The sequence below is a fragment of the Oncorhynchus nerka genome, linkage group LG13 (assembly GCF_034236695.1).
Source record: "Oncorhynchus nerka isolate Pitt River linkage group LG13, Oner_Uvic_2.0, whole genome shotgun sequence".
Taxonomy (NCBI): domain Eukaryota; kingdom Metazoa; phylum Chordata; class Actinopteri; order Salmoniformes; family Salmonidae; genus Oncorhynchus; species Oncorhynchus nerka.
The window spans coordinates 79,271,183-79,293,064 of record NC_088408.1 but is presented as its reverse complement, the minus strand read 5'-3'; the positions used below and the strand labels follow the sequence as shown (position 1 = coordinate 79,293,064).

The following is a 21,882-nucleotide window of genomic DNA, read 5'->3' as shown; positions in this document are numbered from 1 at the left end:
GTGGAGTGAGGAATAGGGAGGGCTGTGACGGTCATGGATTTTTGGATGAAAGTTATTGCTCAGCCAAATGACCGTGGTCACTGAATTATTTTGTTGAATTTGAGAAAAATCTGGACATTTTCTCCTATCCTTGACTCCTGACTGCATGTGCTGCTGCTGCAGGGAGAGGGCATTGCCTTGGCAATCATAGACTTGTTTGCTACAACACCTTGCTTGTTTGAGCAAAGAGCAACAAAGTTGTCACGTTGTAGAGTCAATTACAGCAGAAACGGACTGAACCGCACAAATGGCCGGCTCTCCCGTCTTCAGTAAATAGTTCGTTCCACACTATTTTTTAAACAGCTATGACAGTTTTATTTTCACAATGGTCTTCATCCATTACCGTCGGTTACGTTGTTATACGGTAATTGTGCCAGCCCTAGAGAGGAATTCCTATGTGCATCAGTCAATTTGGTATGGAAAACCAATGCTGTCTGCCTTGCAAAATGGTCTGGATTAAAATGTTTATACACAATCCAGTAAGATATACTATCGCTTTCATGTTGGCCATGAACTGTTATCTCCACCTGGCACAGCCAGAAGAGGACTGGCCACCCCTCAGAGCCTGGTTCCTCTAGGTTCCTGCCTTTCTAGGGAGTTTTTCCTAACTATTGTGCTTCCACATCTGCATTGCTTGATGTTTGGGGTTTTAGACTGGGTTTCTGTACAGCACTTTGACATCGGCTGATGTAAAAAGGGCTTTATAAATACATTTGATTGATTACTTTTTTTGCGGTAATTGATACTTATTCACCAACCATTTAAGTGATGTAACTGTGATGTGGTGACAAGTGAAATGCATTCTAATACATTCCACTAGATATATCTGAAATCTCATTGAACAAATAGAAACATTTCAATCTGTGTCACGGAAATGTTCAACGTCAATCTAGTGAATGCATAGGCTTGACAAACATTTATTTATTCTAATTCTGTCATCAAGTGGCATATATCCTTTCAACAAAATAATTAAGCATGTACATTAACAGTATTTCCAATACACTGTCTACATTTATTTTTCTATTCATATAACAAATGTTACAAAATACTACATCTGATTATGATAAGCAAGACATACAGCAACAAGTAATCTGCAATAGTTCATATTGTTCAGGTGAGGTGACTTGGGACTCGAATCAAACTTCAGTGTTACGGATTGAATCGAGCCCTTGGTGGAATATCCATCAGACAGCAAAAATAAAAAACAAAACTGTCAGTAATCTAAAGGAAGAATAACAACAATCACTTTTGTCAAGTGTATCTGTGCTTGAAGGGGAAGATTCAAGTATGTATCAACAATGTTGGGTCGGTCACCTGCAAGGAACACAGGTGAATTTGAGTTAAATATGTGACAAGTGACCCAATACTGTACATTCAGCTGAAAAGAGTATGGCATATTAACCTAACTAGCTCCCTTTGCCATGTTTAATATAATACAATTAGGGTCTGCTATGGGGTTGGACCAGTTATCAATTTGTGTTGTCATATTTGAAGCTTATGGTCTGCAATTGAACTGATAATATGATAATATGGAGAAATGGAATGGTATGTGCCACAAATAACAGGCTAAAAAACAATACATGGCTTGGGGTATTCTCTTCTCTACTATCTCCAATGTGAGGGTCACATCTTTCTGTGTACTCTGATAAATGTATATGTTCCCAATATATACATCTATTATACGATATCTACAATTATGGTACTTTCAGTTAAAGTGAGTATCACAATGAATAGGTACAATAAGTTAAAAACAGTGTCTATCCATAAGTGGGACCATTCAGCTATAAGCATGATTAGAATTATTGGTGGAATTTCATAGGTGGTTGTCCCACAGTGCAACCTGGTTACCTGTCATATCCAATTTCTTTGTGCAGTAAACATCATTGTCCTCTTGAAAGGCCACAATGGTCATTTAATGGATCCGGTGTGTAGTTGCAAACAAATAGGGTCCTTTACATCCATGTAAATTCTGTCTTCAACACTAAGAATGTGCAAATGACCAGGTGACATTTCTCACCTCAAATGTTCAGAGCCTTTTACAAACAAGAAAAGATACAAAACAGAGGGAAACTTTCAAGCTACATTTAATCAGTGTTTTTTAAAGAAAGAAAATAGATGTACCTATCAAACTATATCTTCTTTTCATTAGTGAACCACAAAAAAACAACAGTCCCATAGTTTTATCCATGACTTTCCTCATGTCTTGTAATTCATTTGGTTTGCTGTGCCAGACAGCTGCTTAAAGTGGATGGATTTCAGGAGTACCCAGAGCTTTAACAGAATCAGGGTTAGTAGCCAACTTTGGCACTTTTTTAAATGACATCCGCTTTGTATAACTTTACATTGCTTCATCACAGTTTAATCAATATTTTTTTTACACTGTAGCATACAACAAACTAGCATACCTCCTTCCCTATATCGGCTATGGTACTTATTCATTAATTCACTTAAGTTATAACTTAACAAAATCCACTCAAAATACAAACATCCATTCCAAGCTTGAGTATCTGTATAAAAAGCAAGATGTATCAAACATTTTCGAAAGGTTGGAAATAAAAATAAAAAGATCAATAAAAAAACTACTAAATAGCAATGGGTGACATGTTTTCATGTAGTAACACAGCTGAAGACTTTTTCCACTCTTGATATGAATCATAACAAAACAATTATACATGGCTTTAACATAACTTATTATGGGTAGACCTATGATACTAAAAATACTAAGTCACAAAAGTAATACATTGCCTATTAGATGTTTTGGCGGTGCATGGCTGACTGGTTAGCTGGTGGGAGTTGTCCTGAATATGGGGAGGACCGTTTTGTTGGGGTGTTCAGCATAGATCACAGATAACAGCCACCTCTGTAACACTCAGTGGCAAAAGCTTTTGTGTATCTTCTTAGCACTGGTCTGTGTCGGGGGTCACTCAAACATGACATGGAAATCAATAGATAGAATGTTGGACAATGTTACTGATAACTGTAGCTTATGGTATAGTTAAGCAATAAGGCACGAGGGGATGTGGTATATGGCCAATATACCATGGCTAAGGGCTGTTCATGCTCACAACGCAAAGTGGAGTGCCTGGATACAGCCCTTAGTCATGGTATATTGGCCATATACCACAAACCCGAGGTGTCTTTTTGCTATTCAACGTAATTAGAACAGTAAAAATAAATGTTTTGTCATACCTGTGGTATTGGGTGTGATATACCATGACTTTCAGCATTTAGGGCTCGAACCACCCAGTTTGTAAAGGGAAATAAATACTGGAGCTCAGCTAGAGTTGAGATGAATATGCTCCTGTACTGTAAGCCCTAAAACACCACCTCGAAACTCAGAGGATAAATGTAGTTGGAGAAATTCAAGACCTGTGTCTCTGAGTGCCACACAGCACTGTTGTATTGCCATTTAACAGTTTGATATCCATTCAGCCCATCTTGTGACGGTATTGGAACAGTATTAAAGATTGCATTGATCTAACACTGACTGGTGCAATGTGATATTTTCTCTGTGCTGCTCAGTAATGGCCAACATGTTGTTGATGGACAAGACAGACACGGTCAGCACCTTGAAAGCACCTTGAATTCATAAGAGGTATGTGTATAAGCTTGAATCCAATGGATTGACGCTGTATGCTTGAATCCAATGGATTGATGCTGTATGCTTGAATCCAATGGATTGATGCTGTATGCTTGAATCAAATTGAGTGATGCTGTACGCTTGAAGACAATGGAGTGATGCTGTACGCTTGAATCAAATGGATTGACGCTGAATGCTTGAACCCAATGGAGTGATGCTGAATGCTTGAATCCAATGGAGTGATGCTGTACGCTTTGAATCCAATGGAGTGATGCTGTACGCTTGAATCCAATGGAGTGATGCTGTACGCTTGAATCAAATGGATTGGTGCTGAATGCTTGAATCCAATGGAGTGATGCTGTACGCTTGAATCAAATGGATTGGTGCTGAATGCTTGAATCCAATGGAGTGATGCTGTATGCTTGAATCTAATTGATTGGTGCTGTATGCTTGAATCCAATGGAGTGATGCTGTATGCTTGAATCTAACGGATTGGTGCTGTATGCTTGAATCCAATGGATTGGTGCTGTATGCATGACTTATTGGGTTAGAGGTGGCTCCCCATACCATGGCTATTTCAGAGAATGTGACTGAACAAAGACATGTGGCATCATCTGTATGTGTAAGGGTGTCAGTGTATTAACCTCTCGCGGCCTGGGTGGGTGGTTAGGGAGTGTGATCATACAGAACAGCACCTAGACCGCAACTGAGATGCTGTAAACGCCAAATTTAAGATCTCATTCAGACTGTCCACTGATGACTAACATAACAAGCCACAAAATTCAACAAAACACTCAGTAAGAACATCAGCCCTCTTTAGGTTGAAGTTGTTCTTTTCCCATCAAACACACACTTATCACGGCGCACTCCTCCAGTACAGACACAGAGACCAAGGGCTAGGCACGGAAAGAGCAGAGGTCCGCCAATAATTCCCAAGTAGGAAATGCTATGCGCCCCTGATTGGACAATATCGAATAAAAAAAGGTCAAAGGAAGAAGAGAACCCTCTCTGTGTAGCACAATTGTTGTTGTCATTGGATGTGGATGCCATGAGAATGCTGCCTCTTCCCTCAAGGTTTGGCGCCCCGGGCCCCAGCCCTTTCACACAGATATCTCATAGGTTGTGCCACCCACCCCAGTCACCTTTTTGACATTACTGTGGCGGCTAGGGCTGAGAGTGGTGCCCTGGGCACTGGAGCTGTTGGGTCCTAGATGGCAGTCTGTTTGCCCATTCACTTTACTTTGCATCATGGCCTCTCTGAATGGGGAGGGGCAAAAAACAAGAGGGCATAGTTATTTGAAGTGAGAACTAACTTAGCTTTAGATATACATGCACATGCAGTATAAACACAGATCACATGGAAAGATAATTCAGTTGTCATACCAGAAAATGTGTGTATTGTTCTCACATGCATGTTCTGGTGGTGTTAGTAGTTGGTCTTGTGTGGCTGGTCCCTGGAGCATGCACTATGTAAATGACCATGACACTAGTTAGAGAAGTAATGAAACACATGCCAGTGTACCTGCTGGTGCTAGCATAAATTACCATGAGTGGTGTATTCATTACCCCAAAATCAGAATGACATTTTATGAAATAAAGGGTAAAACCACAGTGTGTTGTTTCTGTAGGTGCTAAAAACATGCAAAGAGATGTAGATGTTGATATTCCCAGATGGAAGAGAGTGACAGGAGGGAGATAAGCATGCAAACAGAAGGAAATGATAGTGGGGTAATGCAACTTTATTCATTATGACAGACAACTTAGAAAAATACAAAAGTTTTTTTCTTACTATGAAAGCAAAACATTAAAATCCAGTGACAAACACCATGCACAGTACTTCATTGGATAAAAGGGTATAATATCAAAGGAAACTGTATGTATACACATGCTACATGTTAACACCTAGCCTAAGCTCTCTCATCCTCACTACTCATCCACCGCTGGTTTCTAACCAGTCAGCCAGCAGGGCTTCGGGGCTTCCTATGGGGAGTGAGTTCTGTTCCCTCCCCAGCGCCTCAGCTCATTTCATGTACCCCAGGAGACGTTAGGGGTATGTTAGGATTCGTACCTTGGGCCACCAAGGCGGGGTGAGTCTGTTCTCTCCAAGGCGTGGATGAAGGAGAGTTTCTTGTGGGTGTAGGAGGGGGATTGGGGCATGGCAGGGGAGTGGTGGGGCTGGTGGGGTGGGGAGCGGCATGGGGGCTCAGGGACCCTGCCTCCCTGCATGCTGCTGTCAGTGTGCAGGGAGCTGTAGGAAGTCCTGGGGGCACGTGCCAGAGAGGAGCCACCAGAGGAGCGCAGCACGGGGGTCCGAGGCCCGTAGCTCACCACCCCCATCAGGTTGTCCCTAGAGCCTCCGTAGGCTGGAGGCGTGGGACCTCTGGAGCTGGGGTCCCGGGGACTATCCGGGTAGCAGGCGCTGGGAGGCAGGCCATACCCTCCAGAGCTGTCGAACATGCCTGAGTCCTGAGCCTGGGCATAGGACTGAGCCTGGGAGCACCCCCCATGGTGCTGCAGCTTCTCCCTCTCCTCCATCTCCTTACGCTCCTGGATGGAGGCCATGATGGTTTTGGAGAGGTTGTCGTAGCGCACCGGGGACAGGTCCCGGTCCTGGGGGGACTGTCTGCCCCTGCTCATCCCCATCCCCCTGGAGCCCAACACTGGGGACAGGTCCCTGTTCTGCGGGGACTGCCTGCCCCTGCCTCTGCTCATCCCCCCGGAGCCCAACACCGGGCTGAAGCTGGGGGGGACCTGCTGCTTCTGGATCTGAGGTTCAGGCCCCCGCACGTGGCACATTTTGGTTGGCAGGTAGGGTGAGTGCGAGCCCATAGAGGGCATGCCGGGGTGGGCCATGCACTCGGCTGCGGTGGCTGGGGAAATGCTGGGGTTGAGCAGGCTGTCGTAGGAGAGGCTGCTGTTGCGGTTGGACAGTGGGGAGAAGACGCTCTTGTAGGGGGTGGAGGTGACTGTCTCAGGCTGCAGGACAGGCAGCTGGCCCTTGTCCCTGCGCTGGTGGGCCTGCTTCAGGTTGAGGGAGCTGGAGTTTATGGGGTAGGAGTCCAGTTGCAGTGGGGAGGACTGGAAGGAGCGGTGGAGAGGGGCGTTGCGGTAGTCAGGCAGGTCCAGGTTGGGCTCTGAGCGGTAGTCGACATGGCAACGGCCCTCCTCCAAGATGGCTGACGCCTTACGGTGGTCATCTGGCATTACAATCTGACAAGACAAAACAACACAGAAGTAGTGAGAAATATGAACTATTATTTTGACTACCCATACATATTATAATGACATTTTTGTTTTGTTCTGTATTTTACCCCCTTTTTCTCCCCAATTTCAATTTTGTCTCATCGCTGCTACTCCCCAACGGGCTCAGGAGGCGAAGGTCGAGTCATGCGTCCTCTGAAACATGACGCGCCAAACCGTGCTTCTAAACACACACTCGCTTAACCGGAAGCCAGACGTACCAACGTGTCAGAGGAAACACCGTTCAACTGACGACCGAGGTCAGCCTGCAGGCACCCGGCAAGCCGCAAGGAGTCGCTAGAGTGCGATGAGCCAAGTAAATCCCCCCTGGCCAAACCTTCCCCTAACCCGGACGTCGCTGGGCCAATTGTGCGCCACCCTATGGGATTCCCGATCACGTCCGGTTGTGATACAGCCCGGGATCAAACCCGGGTCTGTAGTGACGCCCCTAGCACTACGATGCAGTGCCTTAGACCGGTGCGCCACTCGGGAGGCCGTAACGAGAACATTTTTATAAAAAATTGAAACGGCTGTTCATTTATATGCAGTCACACTCGCAACTGTGCAGGAATAAAGTAAAAAATTGGGTAAGCCTGTTTGCAATTACTATTAGAATTCAGTCATTTAGTCTGACCTTCTCTCCTGCCGCATGGTAATGGACTTTAGGGATGGTGCCGAACGAGGGCCGGTACTTGTACATGGCCGGGGTGGAGGGATGGGTCTTGCCGGACAGGGAACTATCTGGAAGTGAAAGACACAGAACAATGTTACTGTGAGAGACAGACTATTATCTGGTGTAAGGATGTAAGCATCCATTTTATGGTGTGTTAGAATTGATAGGGCTGTCATCATCAGAGCCTTTCATGGCTCATTATGTTGTAAAAGTAGTCTTCACCTCAAGCTAAAAAAGAAAAGCAAACTGACAAAATAAGTCATTCAAAAGGTAACATATAAAGACAATCATAAGAAAATCCTCCTTACATTGAAATCTTTGCTTTTTCAGCACAACAGAATGTGGACATGTCCTAGCAAAGGTAAATATTGTGGTGCTGCATTGATTTTGTCATTGCAAATAATGCAGTAACATAAAACACCACCAAGTGGCAGTAGAGCTACTGTGATGGAAAAAACAGTCAGGAAGGAGCTCCAGACATAATGCACCATGACACAATAGATCAGGAATGGAGGTGGGGGGCCACAAAAAATCTGAACTCATTCTGAGGGGCCGAAGTGGCTTGCGGGTGTGCGTACCCTCACCGAGTCCATAACTAATCTGGAGCAGATTGACTGAACCAGGCCCACTCACGACAAATGACACGACATTTCTCCTCGCTGATGAACAGCGATAGAGGACTGCCATGCTGGAGTTCATTCATCAAGCCTAACTAGCTAGAAGTCACTAACTAGCACTGAGATGGAGCGCTTTTAGGAGGCCAGAGAGAGCAGTTCGGTGCAATACACCAGAGAGAGAAAGAAAGAAAAAGAGACAGAAAGAGAAACACAGGGAGACAGATACACACTAGTGATTTGCGGGTTGACTCATAACCCGCAGTCCTCGTGGGTTTAGGGTCATGAAATATTGTGTGGATGAAGAGCGGGTTATACATATAATTCTTGTGCAATTCATATCTACAGGTTACACTGAGGTTTCTCTTTCATAATATTTTATCTGCCATTATAAACTGGGTGGTTTGAGCCCTGAAAGCTGATTGGCTGACAGACATGGTATATCAGACCGCATACCACGGGTATGACAAAACATTTATTTGTACTGCTCTAATTACGTTGGTACCAGTTTATAATAGCAATAAGGCACCTCGGGTGTTTGTGATATATGGCCAATATATCACAGCTAAGGGCTGCATCCAGGCACCTCGCTTTGCATCGTGCATAAGAACAGCCCTTATCCGTGGTATATTGGCCATATACCACACCTCCTCTGGCCTTATTGCTTAAATAGAGTGTAAGCCAAAGCTTTAGGGCCTTACTGTAACTGCACCAAATGCTATCGGGAACTTGGGCAGAAAACGTTGATCCACTGAGGCAAAAAGGAATTCAATAAGAGAAAATCTGCGAAATAGAGAGTTAAAAAGAAAGAAAAGGGAGGGCCAGAATAGTAACGTCTGGGAAAGATTTTGTGAAGTGGTTAAAGAGGTTGATAGCAGTGGGAAGTGTGATGTTACAGTGGCTTGCGAAAGTATTCACCCCCCTTGGCATTTTCCTATTTTGTTGCCTTACATCCTGGAATTAAAATTGATTTTTGGGGGGTTTGTATCGTTTGATTTACACAACATGCCTACCACTTTGAAGATGCAAAATATATATGTTTTGTGAAACAAGAAATAAGACAAAAAAAACAGAAAGCCTGAGTGTGCATAACTATTCACCCCCCCAAAGTCAATACTTTGTAGAGCCACATTTTGCAGAAATTACAGCTGCAAGTATCTTGGGTAATGTCTCTAAGCTTGGCACATCTAGCCACTGGGATTTTTGCCCATTCTTCAAGGCAAAACTGCTCCACCTCCTTCAATTTGGATGGGTTCAGCTGGTGTACAGGAATCTTTAAGTCATACCACAGATTCTCAATTGGATTGAGGTCTGGGCTTTGACTAGGCCATTCCAAGACATTTAAATGTTTCCCCTTAAACCCATCGAGTGTTGCTTCAGCAGTGTGCTTAGGGTCATTGTCCTGCTGGGAAGGGGAACCTCCGTCCCAGTCTCAAATCTCTGGAAGACTGAAACAGGTTTCCCTCAAGAATTTCCCTGTATTTAGAGTCATCCATCATTCCTTCAATTCTGACCAGTTTCCCAGTCCCTGCCGATGAAAAACATCCCCACAGCATGATGCTGCCACCACCATGCTTCACTGTGGGGATGGTGTTCGAGGTGTTGGGTTTGCACCAGACATAGTGTTTTCCTTGATGGCCAAAAAGCTACATTTGAGTCTCATCTGACCAGAGAACCTTCTTCCATATTTTTTGTCTTTTGGCGAACACGTATTCCAAACGTATTTGCTTATTTTTTTCTTTAAGCAACAAGGGCTTTTTTTCTGGCCACTCTTCCGTAAAGCCCAGCTCTGTGGAGTGTATGGCTTAAAGTGGCTCTATGGACAGATACTCCAATCTCTGCTGTGGAGCTTTGCAGCTCCTTCAGGGTTATCTTTGGTCTCTTTGTTGCCTCTCTGATTAATGCCCTCCTTGCCTGGTCTGTGACTTTTAGCGGGCGGCCCTCTCTTGGCAGGTTTGTAGTGGTGCCATATTTTTTCCATTTTTTAATAACGGATTTAATGATGCTCCGTGGGATGTTCAAAGTTTCCGATATTGATCTGTACTTCTCCACAACTTTGTCCCTGACCTGTTTGGAGAGCTCCTTGGTCTTCATGGTGCCACTTGCTTGGTGGTGCCCCTTGCTTAGTGGTGTTGCAGACTCTGGGGGATCTTATTTCGGGGCTTCATAGAAAAGGGGGTGAATACATATGCCGGGACCAATTTTCCATAAAAAAAAACATCAACAAGTAATTCTTTAAAATTTCACTTCACCAATTTGGACTATTTTATTTATGTCCATTACATGAAGTCCAAATAAAAAACTATTTAAATTACAGGTTCTAATGCAACAAAATAGGGAAAACGTCAAGGGGGATGAATAATTTTGCAAGGCACTGTATGTGTGATGATTGAGGCAATATACAAATTTCAATGTCACAAGACTGGGACTTCAAATATGGCACGTCACGGGATATGTAGTCTACTGTTTAGAAGGGTTAAATGGAATAGTAAGTGAAATCTGGGCACTGGCTGTAGGTCTATACAGTGCCTTCAGAAAGTATTCATACCCCTGGACTTATTCCACATTTTGTTGTGTTACAGCCTGAATTCAAAAGGTATTGAATAGATGTTTCACCCATCTACACACAATGCCCAATAATGAGAAATTGAAAACATGTTAAGAAATGTTTGCTAATGTATTGAAAATGAAATACAGATATATATATTTTACATAAGTATTCACACCCCTGAGTCAATACTTTGTAGAAGCACCTTTGGCAGTGATTACAGCTTTGTGTCATCTGTATCAGCTTTGCACATCTGTATTTGCTGATTTTCTCCCATTCTTCCTCGCAGATTTTCTCAAGCTCTGTTAAGTTAGATGATGACCAGTGGTGAACAGTAATCTTCATCTTTCTACAGATTTTCAATGGGATTCAAATCTAGGCTTTGGCTGGGCCACTCAAGGACTTTCATGTTGTTCTGAAACCATTCCAGCGTTGCTTTGGCTGTATGCTTGGGGGTCATTGTCCTGTTGGATTGTAAATCTTCGTCCCAGTCTAACATCGTTTGCACTCTGAAGCAGGTTCTCATCAAGGATTTGCCTATATTTGGCTTCTTTCATTGTTCCCTCTATCCTTACCAGTCTCCCAGTCCCTGCTGCTCAAAAGCATCCCCATGTTTTATAGCGCTTTGCATTCAGCCTAAAGAGTTCAATTTCTGTCTCATCAGAGCGCAGAATCTTTTGCCTTATGCTCTCAGAGTCTTTCATGTGCCATTTTGCAAACTCCAGGCATGCTGTCATGTGCCTTTTTTCTCAGGAGTGGCTTCCATCTGGCCACCCTCTCATGGCCACTCTCTCATGTTTTCTCCATCTCAACCAATGAACTCTGTACTTCTGTCAGAGTGGTCATTGGGTTCTTTGTCACCTCCCTGACCAAGGGCATTCTTGCCCGGTTGCTTAGTTTGGTTGGATGGTCAGCTCTAGGCAGACCATATTTTCTTCCCAATGATGGAGACCCATGTGCTCTTGAAAACTTTGAACACTCTAGAAATGGTTTAATACACTCCCCCAGATATATGCCACATCACAATTCTATCTTGGAGATCTAAGGACAGTTATTTGGGCTTCATGCTATAGTTTCTGCTCTAAGTTCATGCTATAGTTTCTGCTCATGCTATAGGGTCCCACTGTAAACTGTGGGATCTTATATAGACAGGTGTGTTTCTTTCTAAATCATGTCTAAACAATTTAATTGGCCACAGGTGAACTCCAATCAAGTTGTAGTGACATCAAATATGATCAAAGGAAATTGGATGCACCTGAGCATCATTGCAAAGGGGTTTGAATAGTTATTTTATTAATTTAATTTTCAATAAATGGGTTAAAAAATGGGTTAAGATTTCTGTCATTATTGTGTGTAGATGGGTGAGATTTTTTTATCCAGGCTGTAACAACAAAATATGGAATAAGTTAAGGGGTATGAATACTTTCTGAAGGCACTGTATCCTCTCACATAGCCTAATATAATATTAGCTCCTGCAGAATTAAGCATACCTTGCAGTAAAATGATACACCAAATGTACATTTTGACTCAGGAACAGGAGTGGAGAAAAATGATAGATTTTTTCCAGCATCTTGAGAGAATGTATGCACGGTTAGGGATCGTATGTAAATGTGTTATCTTTATCAGCATCATAAAAACAGTATATATATTTATTTTTTTACCAGGAGAGGCAAAGGTCGAGTCCTGCGTCCTCTGAAACACGACCCACCAAACCGCACTTTTTAACACCCGCCCACTTAACCCGGAAGCCAGTCGCAACAATGTGTGAGAAGAAACTGTTCAACTGATGACCAAAGTCAGCCTGCAGGCGCCTGGCCCATCACAAGGAGTTGCTAGAGTGCGATGAGCCAAGTAAAACTCCCCTAACTCAGACGACGCTGGGCCAATTGTGCGCCGCCCTATCGGACTCTCGGTCACAGCCGGTTGTGACACAGCCCGGGATCGAACCCAGGTCTGTAGTGATGCCTCAAGCGGTAGACCGCTGCGCCACTCGGGAGGCCCCAAACTGATAGTTTCTTATCAGAAACATGTTGGGTCGTTTTCACTGCTTTTCATTTCTTTAATTAAGCAAGTCAAGTTGACTAACAAATAGCCGACCAAAATGTTGGAAATTATAAGCAAAAACGTATCTAAATTAGACTTTAACAAAAAAAATCCTGCACCCCTTCTCAAAAAATCGTTCCTCTGTCTCTGACTGTACAGCGCATTTTCAATTACCCTACTGTATTTGCAGGTCAGGGTCGTTCACGAAAATTGATCTCTCCTACAGACAGTGAGTCCTGTGGCTGTGGCTTGCTATATAAAGTAGGCAAACAGGAATTGAGCCATTCAGTTACTTTTCTATTGAACGTTAGAATTTGCAAAACGTAAGCGACTTTGAACGTGGTATGATCGTCGGTGCCAGGTGTGCCAGATCCCGTATCTCAGAAACGGCTGCACTCTGTTAACCGGGAATGGTGCGACAAACAAAAAACATCCAGTCAGCGGTAGTCCTGTGGGCAAAAACAGCTCGTTGATGAGAGAGATCAAAGGAGAATGGCAAGAATGATGCAAGCTAACAGGCGGGCCACAAACCGATAATGGCACAGTACAACAGTGGTGTGAAGAACGGCATCTTGGAATGCACAACTCGTTGATCGTTGTCACGGAGGGCTATTGCAAGCAGATAAACACACCGGGTTCCAGTGAACACACGATCAACAACACTGGAGAATTGAGGAGTGGAAAAACATAGCCTGGAACATGACAGCGAGTTCAGTTTACTTGAGTGGCCTGCGAAGTCCCAAGACCTCAACCCAAAAGAGCATCTTTGCGATAAGACGGAATGGGCCGCCGTCCAATCTGCAGCAAGTGTGTGATGCCATCGCGCCACCATGGACCAACATCACTGTGGAAAGTTTCCACACACACACAGAGAGACAGAGACAGATAATTTTTTTGTCAGGAACATATACAGGATACTACCCTCTACAACATAACCTTCACTCCAAACTAAAACCCACAACCTGATTTTGGACGGAATTACGGAATCACCTGGAAGCCTTACAACTACCAAAGATTATTATTCCAACACTATACAAATGCTCTGGAAAACAACAGAAACCTGAAAACACCATCCAACCTGGAACTGAGTGAGTAATGTTTAGTCTGAAGCTATATTTTATTTCCAAAAGCCAAGGAGAAAAATACATGACTTTACTTTATAAGGACTGAATGCTAAATTAAGGTGGCCAAGCTTGATACAACTTCAATTAGCACTGACGTATCAAGTGAGAGGTGTCAAAGCCCTTCAGCCCAACAATGGCAGGAGAGTCGAACAGTCTACTCCAACCAAATGCAGAGGCCTTAGAAGCTGCCTCCCGCTGTTCAGAGGTAATTCATAAACAGTACCCTGCGTATGTAAAGAATGATAAGATCACAAAATGAAGCTCCTTATGGAAAATCAAGAGACACTTTTTGCTGACTATTATAAAAATGGGAACATCTGCAACCTCATCTTCCACACAAATCATCCCCTGGCATGGCACAGTGCTATATTAGCATACTACCCCTCTTAAGAGAGGTGGTGTTAACGAGGGGTGGAAACTCAGGATACTAGACAACGAGGACTCCGAGTCAGCTAATTTAATCTCTATAAGTCTGGAACAGTAATGGTACAGTGTAACCCCAAACAGCTTCAGCTGGACTTTCACCTAATCAAAGAATCAGGAGAAGCTCTCCCTTGAGAAAGATGCCCCGAGTCTGAGACCCCGAGCGGGTCAGACCAGACCTCTTCATTATACAACCCCACAGACGAGCAACCCCAAGCGGAAAGTCAACCTCCCAGCACAGAGAACTACCCCCCCCCATTGAAATGAAGGATACATTTACCCAGCTGGAGGTAAGGCAGGTGGAGCTGGAACAGCAGGTGATTACACTCCAGTCAGCACAGACCCAGACAACATTCCAGCACAACAACACCCTCTTAACCAGACCCGGAGAACTGGAGGTGGAAAGAGACATATCTGCACTCTGGACTGTGACAAGACAACTTCAACAATATAAAAAGAAAGAGCAGGAGAAGAACAGACCACTAGAGGGGAGGATAAGGCTGCGGGTGGAGAGGTTGAGGGGGATGGCGTGTGACAGAGAACAACCGACTAAAGAGGTGGCCACCCCCACAAAGAAGCCAGCAGAACAGCCCACCTCAGCTCCCGACAAAAGTCTCAACACCACAGCAGAACAGTCTTCCCCAGACCCTGGCCATAGTGTCGACATCAGGCAGGACAGACAAATGAAGAACCCCACGCCCAGGGGATCTCACCAGCTCTGAGCACCCACCCCATCAGCCACCCTGATAGACCTCCTGACAACCCCCCCCCCTCCCTTCTGTCTGAGGACCAACTAGGTTCACCTAGCCACATAATAATACGCACAGGCACAAACGACCTGAGAGCCCAGCAGGAAAGGTTGGCCACAACACTGAAGGGAGTGATTGAAAAAGCTTCTTCTACTTTTCCCAATGCACAAGTGGTTATCTCCACCCTGCTACCACAAAAATACTTACACCCTGCTACCATACAGCGGGTAAACGCAAGCATTTCCCATGACTGTGCCTCAAAACCAAATGTTTTCCTGGCCCACCACTCCACCCTGGACTTGAACAGCCTCTATGACCAGGCCCAACCCCCACTCTTACACTAGCCCAAGCCAATGGCATGTACCAGATGCTCAACAGGCTCTGCTCACACTTACTGGTCTGAGGCCAAACCACATGACCAACAACATTGGACACTTTATGGAACACAAAGCCTTCACCATCTCATCCTGGAATATCCAAGGCCTGAGGTCATCTGCCTTTGGCCTAAAGAGCAGGAAACTGGACTTCATTAAAGAAATTGAAAATACAGACATTGTCATCCTACAAGAAACCTGGTATAGAGGAGACTAGTTTCCCTCTAGGTTACAGAGAGCTGGTAGTCCCATCTACCAAGCGACCAGGTGTGAAACAGGGAAGGGACTCAGGGGGTATGCTAATTTGGAAGAGCAGACCGAACTCACTCCATTAAATTAATCAAAACAGGAACATTTTACATTTGGCTAGAAATTCAAAAGGAAATGATCGTAACAGAGAAAAATGTCCTCCTGTGTGCTACCTATATCCCCCCACTAGAATCCCCATACTTTAATGAAGACAGCTTCTCCATCCTGGAGAGGGAAATCAATCATTTCCACGCCCAGGTACATGTACTAGTCTGTGGAGACCTAAATGCCAGACCTGGACAAGAATCTGACACCCTCATCACACAGGGGTACAAACACCTGCCTGGAGGTGACAGCATTCCTTCCCCCATATGCCCCCTAGACACAACTATGACAACATAACCAAGAAATACGGGTCACAACTCCTGCAGCTCTGTCGCACGCTGGGTATGTACTTAGTCAATGGTAGGCTTCCAGGGGACTCCTACGGTAGGTACACCTATAGCTCATCTCTTGGCAGTAGTACTGTAGACTACTTTATCACTGACCTCAACCCAGAGTCTCTCAGAGCGTTCACAGTCAGCCCACTGACACCCCTGTCAGACCACAGCAAAATCACAGTCTACTTGAACAGAGCAATACTCAATCAGGAGGCATCAAAGCCAAAGGAACTGAGTAATATTAAGAAATGCTGTAGATGGAAGGAATGTAGTTTGGAAACCTACCAAAATACAATTAGGCAACAACAAATTCAATCTCTTTTAGAAAAGTTCCTGGGTAAAACGTTCCACTGTAATAGTGAAGGAGTAAACTTGGCAGTAGAAAATCTTAACAGTATATTTGACCTCTCAGCTTCCCTATCAAATCTCAAATAGAAAACCGAAGAAAATGAACAACAATGACACAATCTAAGAAAGAAATTGAGAAACATGTCCAACCAAAAGCATAGAGACCCGGAAAACCTGAGTCGGCGCCTTCACTATGGTGAATAAATAAAACAATACAGAAATACACTACGGAAAAAGAAGGAACAGCACGTCAGAAATCAGCTCAATGTAATTAAAGAATCCACAGACTAACCACTTCTGGGAAAATTGGAAAACACTAAACAAACAACGACACAAAGAATTCTCTATCCAAAATGGAGATGTATGGGTAAACCACTTCTCCAATCTTTTTGGCTCTATAACAAAGAACAAACAGCAAAAACAAATACATTATCAAATACAAATCTTAGAATCAACTATTAAAGACTCCCAGAACCCACTGGATTCTCCAATTACCTTGAATGAACTACAGGACAAAATAAAACCCATCCAACCCAAAAAGGCCTGTGGTGTTGATGGTATCCTCAATGAAAGGATCAAATATACAGACAACAAAGTCCAATTGGCTATACTAAAACTCTTTAACATCATCCTTAGCTCTGGCATCTTCCCCAATATTTGGAAGCAAGGACTGAAGTGGAGACAAATTTGACCCCAATAACTACTGTAGGATATGCATCAACAGCAACCTTGGGAAAATCCTCTGCATTATCATTAACAACAGACTTGTACATTTCCTAAGTGAAAACAATGTACTGAGCAAATGTCAAATTGGCTTTTACCAAATGATCGTATGACAGAACACGTATTCACAAACTAGAATGTTATTTGGCCCTAAACAGAGAGTACACAGTGGCAGAATACCTGACCACTGTGACTGACCCAAACTTAAGGAAAGCTTTGACTATGTACAGACTCAGTGAGCATAGCCTTGCTATTGAGAAAGGCCGCCGTAGGCAGACCTGGCTCTCAAGAGAAGACAGGCTATGTGCACACTGCCCACAAAATGAGGTGGAAACTGAGCTGCACTTCCTAACCTCCTGCCCAATGTATGACCATATTAGAGACACATGTTTCCCTCAGATTACACAGATCCACAAAATATTTGAAAACAAACCCGATTTTGATAAACTCCCATATCTACTGGGTGAAATACCACAGTGTGCCATCACAGCAGCAATATTTGTGACTTGTTGTCACAAGAAGGTCAACCAGAGAAGAACAAACACCATTGTAAATATAATCCATATTTATGCTTATCTTTTTCCCTTTTGTACTTTAACCATTTGTACATCGTTACAACACAGTATATATACATAATATGACATTTGTAATGTCTTTATTAATTTGGAACTTCTGTGAGTGTAATGTTTACTGTTCATTTGTATTATTTATTTAACTTTTGTATACTACCTACCTCACCTGCTTTGGCAATGTTAACATATGTTTCCCATGCCAATAAAGCCCCTTGAATTGAATTGAGAGAGAGAGAAGAGAGAGGGGAGGAATGTAATGACTTTGCATAGATTGCCCATTATTACCTTGGCTGGACGTCAGCTGGCTCTTCAGCTGGTTGTAGCGTTCTACTTTGGGAGGTAGCGGAGGCTGGGTGTCTAGGCCTTTGTCATCCACGGCCAGGCCATCCAGACTGATCTTGGACTTGACAGGGGAGATGACGAGCGGTTAAAAGTGGTCTTAAAAGGAACAGCAGGTGGAGGAACAGAACCAGGGATAGGCCAAAGGATATGACTGGGGGACATGGTTAGGTAAAGGGACTGGCTGGGAATAGTACAGTTGAAGAGGACTAGAAAGATGGCTCGGTGAAATATAGACAACAGGACTGGGAATAAAACCAGGAATAGGACATGGAACTAGAAATATGACTGTTGTATCTACTGAATGTACCGAAGCTTACTTTAGACTGGAGGATACTGGTGTGGACCCCGTTGTTGCTGACCTTGATGCTGATCTGTCTGTCAGAGAGGTTTGGTCTGATGAAGGGGGGTTGGATGGAGACAGGGGGCTTCTTCCTGGGGTCCACACCATTGTACCTGTACAGAGGAGAGACGACTCATTGTATGAGAGTTAGCCTGAGTCCCAGATCTGTTTGTACTGTCTTGCCAACTCCTGTGTTATTGTCAGATTTGACAAGACTGCACAAACAGATCTAGGACTCAGGCTATATGGGAGTATGGGGCGAATTCAATGGTGGATGATGACTATAATAAAACCGTTTCAGTCTCCACCTGGGTATTGTCTATCTGTGGCTATGTATACTGTTAATTTTAGCAGTGTAATATCTCCCAAAAGGTCTCTTTAAATCAGGCTCTGGGGTCTGGCTGCTGAATGTGTGTTTGTGCTGTGCTTGATTTCCCCTTAACTTTTGTGTGATTCAGTTCTCCCAGACATCCTCTGGGGGTATAGGAGACTTCCTCCAGGCAGAGAAAACACGCGCGCACGCACACACGCACGCACGCACGCACGCACGCACGCACACACCTACCTCTTTGGACATTGCTGCAGTTCTATTTCAACAGTCTAATTCAGAATGACTACAGCAGAATAGGTACCATGGCAACCCCCTTGGTCTTGGTTACAGCTGAGCTTTTTTAAAAAGATTTATATATCTTTTTTTATATTTCATGATTACAATCTTGTCTCATTGCTGCAACTCCCCAACAGGCTTGGGAGAGGTGAAGGTCGAGCCATGCGTCCTCCTGCTCGCTTAACCCAGAAGCCAGACACACCAATGTGTCGGAGGAAACACCGTTCATATGACGACCGAAGTCAGACTGCAGGCACCCGGCCCACCACAAGGAGTCGCTAGAGCGTGATGAGCCAAGTAAAGCCCCCCCGGCCCAACCATCCTCTAACCCGGACGACGCTGGGTCGATTGTGACCGCTGACTTTTTATTGCCCGTCTATCCGGCTCCCACCACACACCACCCACATCCCCTGACCTACAGTAGGAAACCATGTCCTCCTTACCTGGGCGCCAGGGGAGCACACAGGACATACTTGATGTTGCCACAGCAACCCCGCGTGAAGGGATTTACTCCTCCACGGAACTTGCCCGTCACCTGAGGAGCAGAAGGCTTTGTTAGAATGGGGGAAGACGCAAGGCCTGAACACACACACAGCTAGAACTAGCTAGCAGATTTGAGTTGGCAAGTGAAGCTGCAATGCTGATATTGTGTCCTGTGTGATACATGGTAGAATGTACTGTATGTTTGTGAGTGTGTGTGTGTCTGGTTAAGCCACTCTTAGCTGTGCCCCTTCTTACCTGTTCGTTAGTGGTGCGACCTCTGGCGACAAGGACCATATGGAAGCCTGTCAGGCCCATGACTGGAATGAAGAAGAGCCCTGCTATACACATCACCACTAGACTTGATATACGTAGTAAAGGAGAGCGCAATGTTGTTAGGAGCCATTTTAGCAGCTGCAAGCCAACCTGCGCTGTCACCAACGACTGTATGGCTGCCACGGAGCCATACTTTATTTTCTCTATACAACAATAAAACATCACAATCCACCCGCAAGGATGTGATTGTCAACCCATAGAAAATGAGGGGGCCATTCTGGTGGTCCATTTTAATGATCAGACACACTTTTCCCCAGGGCCTTCAGACCAGACCACAAAAGGCCCTAGTTTTGATACAATAGAAGGTGAAATGAGACCCGGCTGGCGTCAGTGTAGAAGGATACGTGACGGTGGTGTGCAACGTGCCCAGCTGCTCCATGTGGTGCAGCACAAACAGCAGGCCGAAGGAGAACACGCCCACCATGTGGATGCTTAGCGACAGCAGGAACAGGAAGAAGTAACGGTAGTTCCTACGCCCGATACAGTTGTTCACCCAGGGGCAGTGGTGGTCAAAGTCCTGAAGAGAGAGTGAGAGATAGGTGTTTAGGATGGTGGATAGATAGTTGTTCACCCAAGGGCAGTGGTGGTCAAAGTCCTGAGGAGAGAGTGAGAGATAGGTGTTTAGGATGGTGGATAGATAGTTGTTCACCCAAGGGCAGTGGTGGTCAAAGTCCTGAGGAGAGAGTGAGAGATAGGTGTTTAGGATGGTGGATAGATAGTTGTTCACCCAGGGCCAGTGGTGGTCAAAGTCCTGAGGAGAGAGTGAGAGATAGGTGTTTAGGATGGTGGATAGATAGTTGTTCACCCAAGGGCAGTGGTGGTCAAAGTCCTGAGGAGAGAGTGAGAGATAGGTGTTTAGGATGGTGGATAGATAGTTGTTCACCCAGGGCCAGTGGTGGTCAAAGTCCTGAGGAGAGAGTGAGAGATAGGTGTTTAGGATGGTGGATAGATAGTTGTTCACCCAAGGGCAGTGGTGGTCAAAGTCCTGAGGAGAGAGTGAGAGATAGGTGTTTAGGATGGTGGATAGATAGTTGTTCACCCAGGGGCAGTGGTGGTCAAAGTCCTGAGGAGAGAGTGAGAGATAGGTGTTTAGGATGGTGGATAGATAGTTGTTCACCCAGGGGCAGTGGTGGTCAAAGTCCTGAGGAGAGAGTGAGAGATAGGTGTTTAGGATGGTGGATAGATAGTTGTTCACCCAGGGGCAGTGGTGGTCAAAGTCCTGGGAAGAGACAGAGAGAGATGGATGGGTGTTAGGAGATGGTCATAGGGTAGAGTGGAAATTAACAGGATCATACTACATGATAAAAGCTCTTCAGTGTATTCACACACTGATGTTTCAATCAATTCCATCATCTCTGATTGCATAAGTCAGATTTCTAGAGTTTTTAGAAACATCTACTGTACTTTAGCTGACTTTGTTTTTGATTGTGGTTGAGCGTCTACTGAAAAACACAGAACCAGTGTAAGTAGTTTGACTGAAATATAGGAGGCTGCCTCACAACCTTTAGTTCAAAGTCAGATTTAAACTATTTTATGGAGAGATAGACTGTACATGAAAGAGTGGTGCACAGCCGCATCAGTAGGCTACTGGGAGAGCAACACAGCCGCATCAGTAGGCTACTGGGAGAGCAACACAGCCGCATCAGTAGGCTACTGGGAGAGCAACACAGCCGCATCAGTAGGCTACTGGGAGAGCAACACAGCCGCATCAGTAGGCTACTGGGAGAGCAACACAGCCGCATCAGTAGGCTACTGGGAGAGCAACACAGCCGCATCAGTAGGCTACTGGGAGAGCAACACAGCCGCATCAGTAGGCTACTGGGAGAGCAACACAGCTGGAGAGTGGAGCTTCAAATGGGAAAAACAAAGTTATGAAACCAATCTTCTGTTTTACTGAATGTTGCTTGGATGTGGTGTAAAACATGATTGCAATCCACATAACATTGTTCACAGTATATTGACAGGTCTTATCTGTGAACACATACCATCAGTCAACTGTAGAGGTCACACATAGAAACAAGGCTAACACCACATTGAA

At 44.6% G+C, this 21,882-nt stretch overlaps 1 protein-coding gene across 2 annotated transcripts in view; it reads right to left on the bottom strand.

Annotated features, from left to right (window-relative positions):
* Window positions 1–2,107: 2,107 nt before the first annotated feature.
* LOC115140222 (palmitoyltransferase ZDHHC8B-like) overlaps window positions 2,108–21,882 on the bottom strand; it is a 116,661-nt gene continuing 96,886 nt past the window's right edge. The window contains exons 4-11 of one of the 2 annotated variants that reach the window (XM_029678439.2): window positions 20,189–20,361; window positions 19,767–19,869; window positions 19,472–19,563; window positions 18,399–18,534; window positions 18,025–18,142; window positions 7,494–7,600; window positions 5,688–6,829; window positions 2,108–4,876 (exon numbers count right to left, since the gene is read on the bottom strand). In XM_029678439.2, the coding sequence (XP_029534299.2) occupies window positions 4,720–4,876; window positions 5,688–6,829; window positions 7,494–7,600; window positions 18,025–18,142; window positions 18,399–18,534; window positions 19,472–19,563; window positions 19,767–19,869; window positions 20,189–20,361 (2,028 nt within the window). In that variant the 3' untranslated portion in view covers window positions 2,108–4,719. Of the gene's footprint in view, window positions 4,877–4,996; window positions 5,086–5,687; window positions 6,830–7,493; window positions 7,601–18,024; window positions 18,143–18,398; window positions 18,535–19,471; window positions 19,564–19,766; window positions 19,870–20,188; window positions 20,362–21,882 lie in introns of those variants that run through there. The other variant, XM_029678440.2, reaches the window with a different exon arrangement.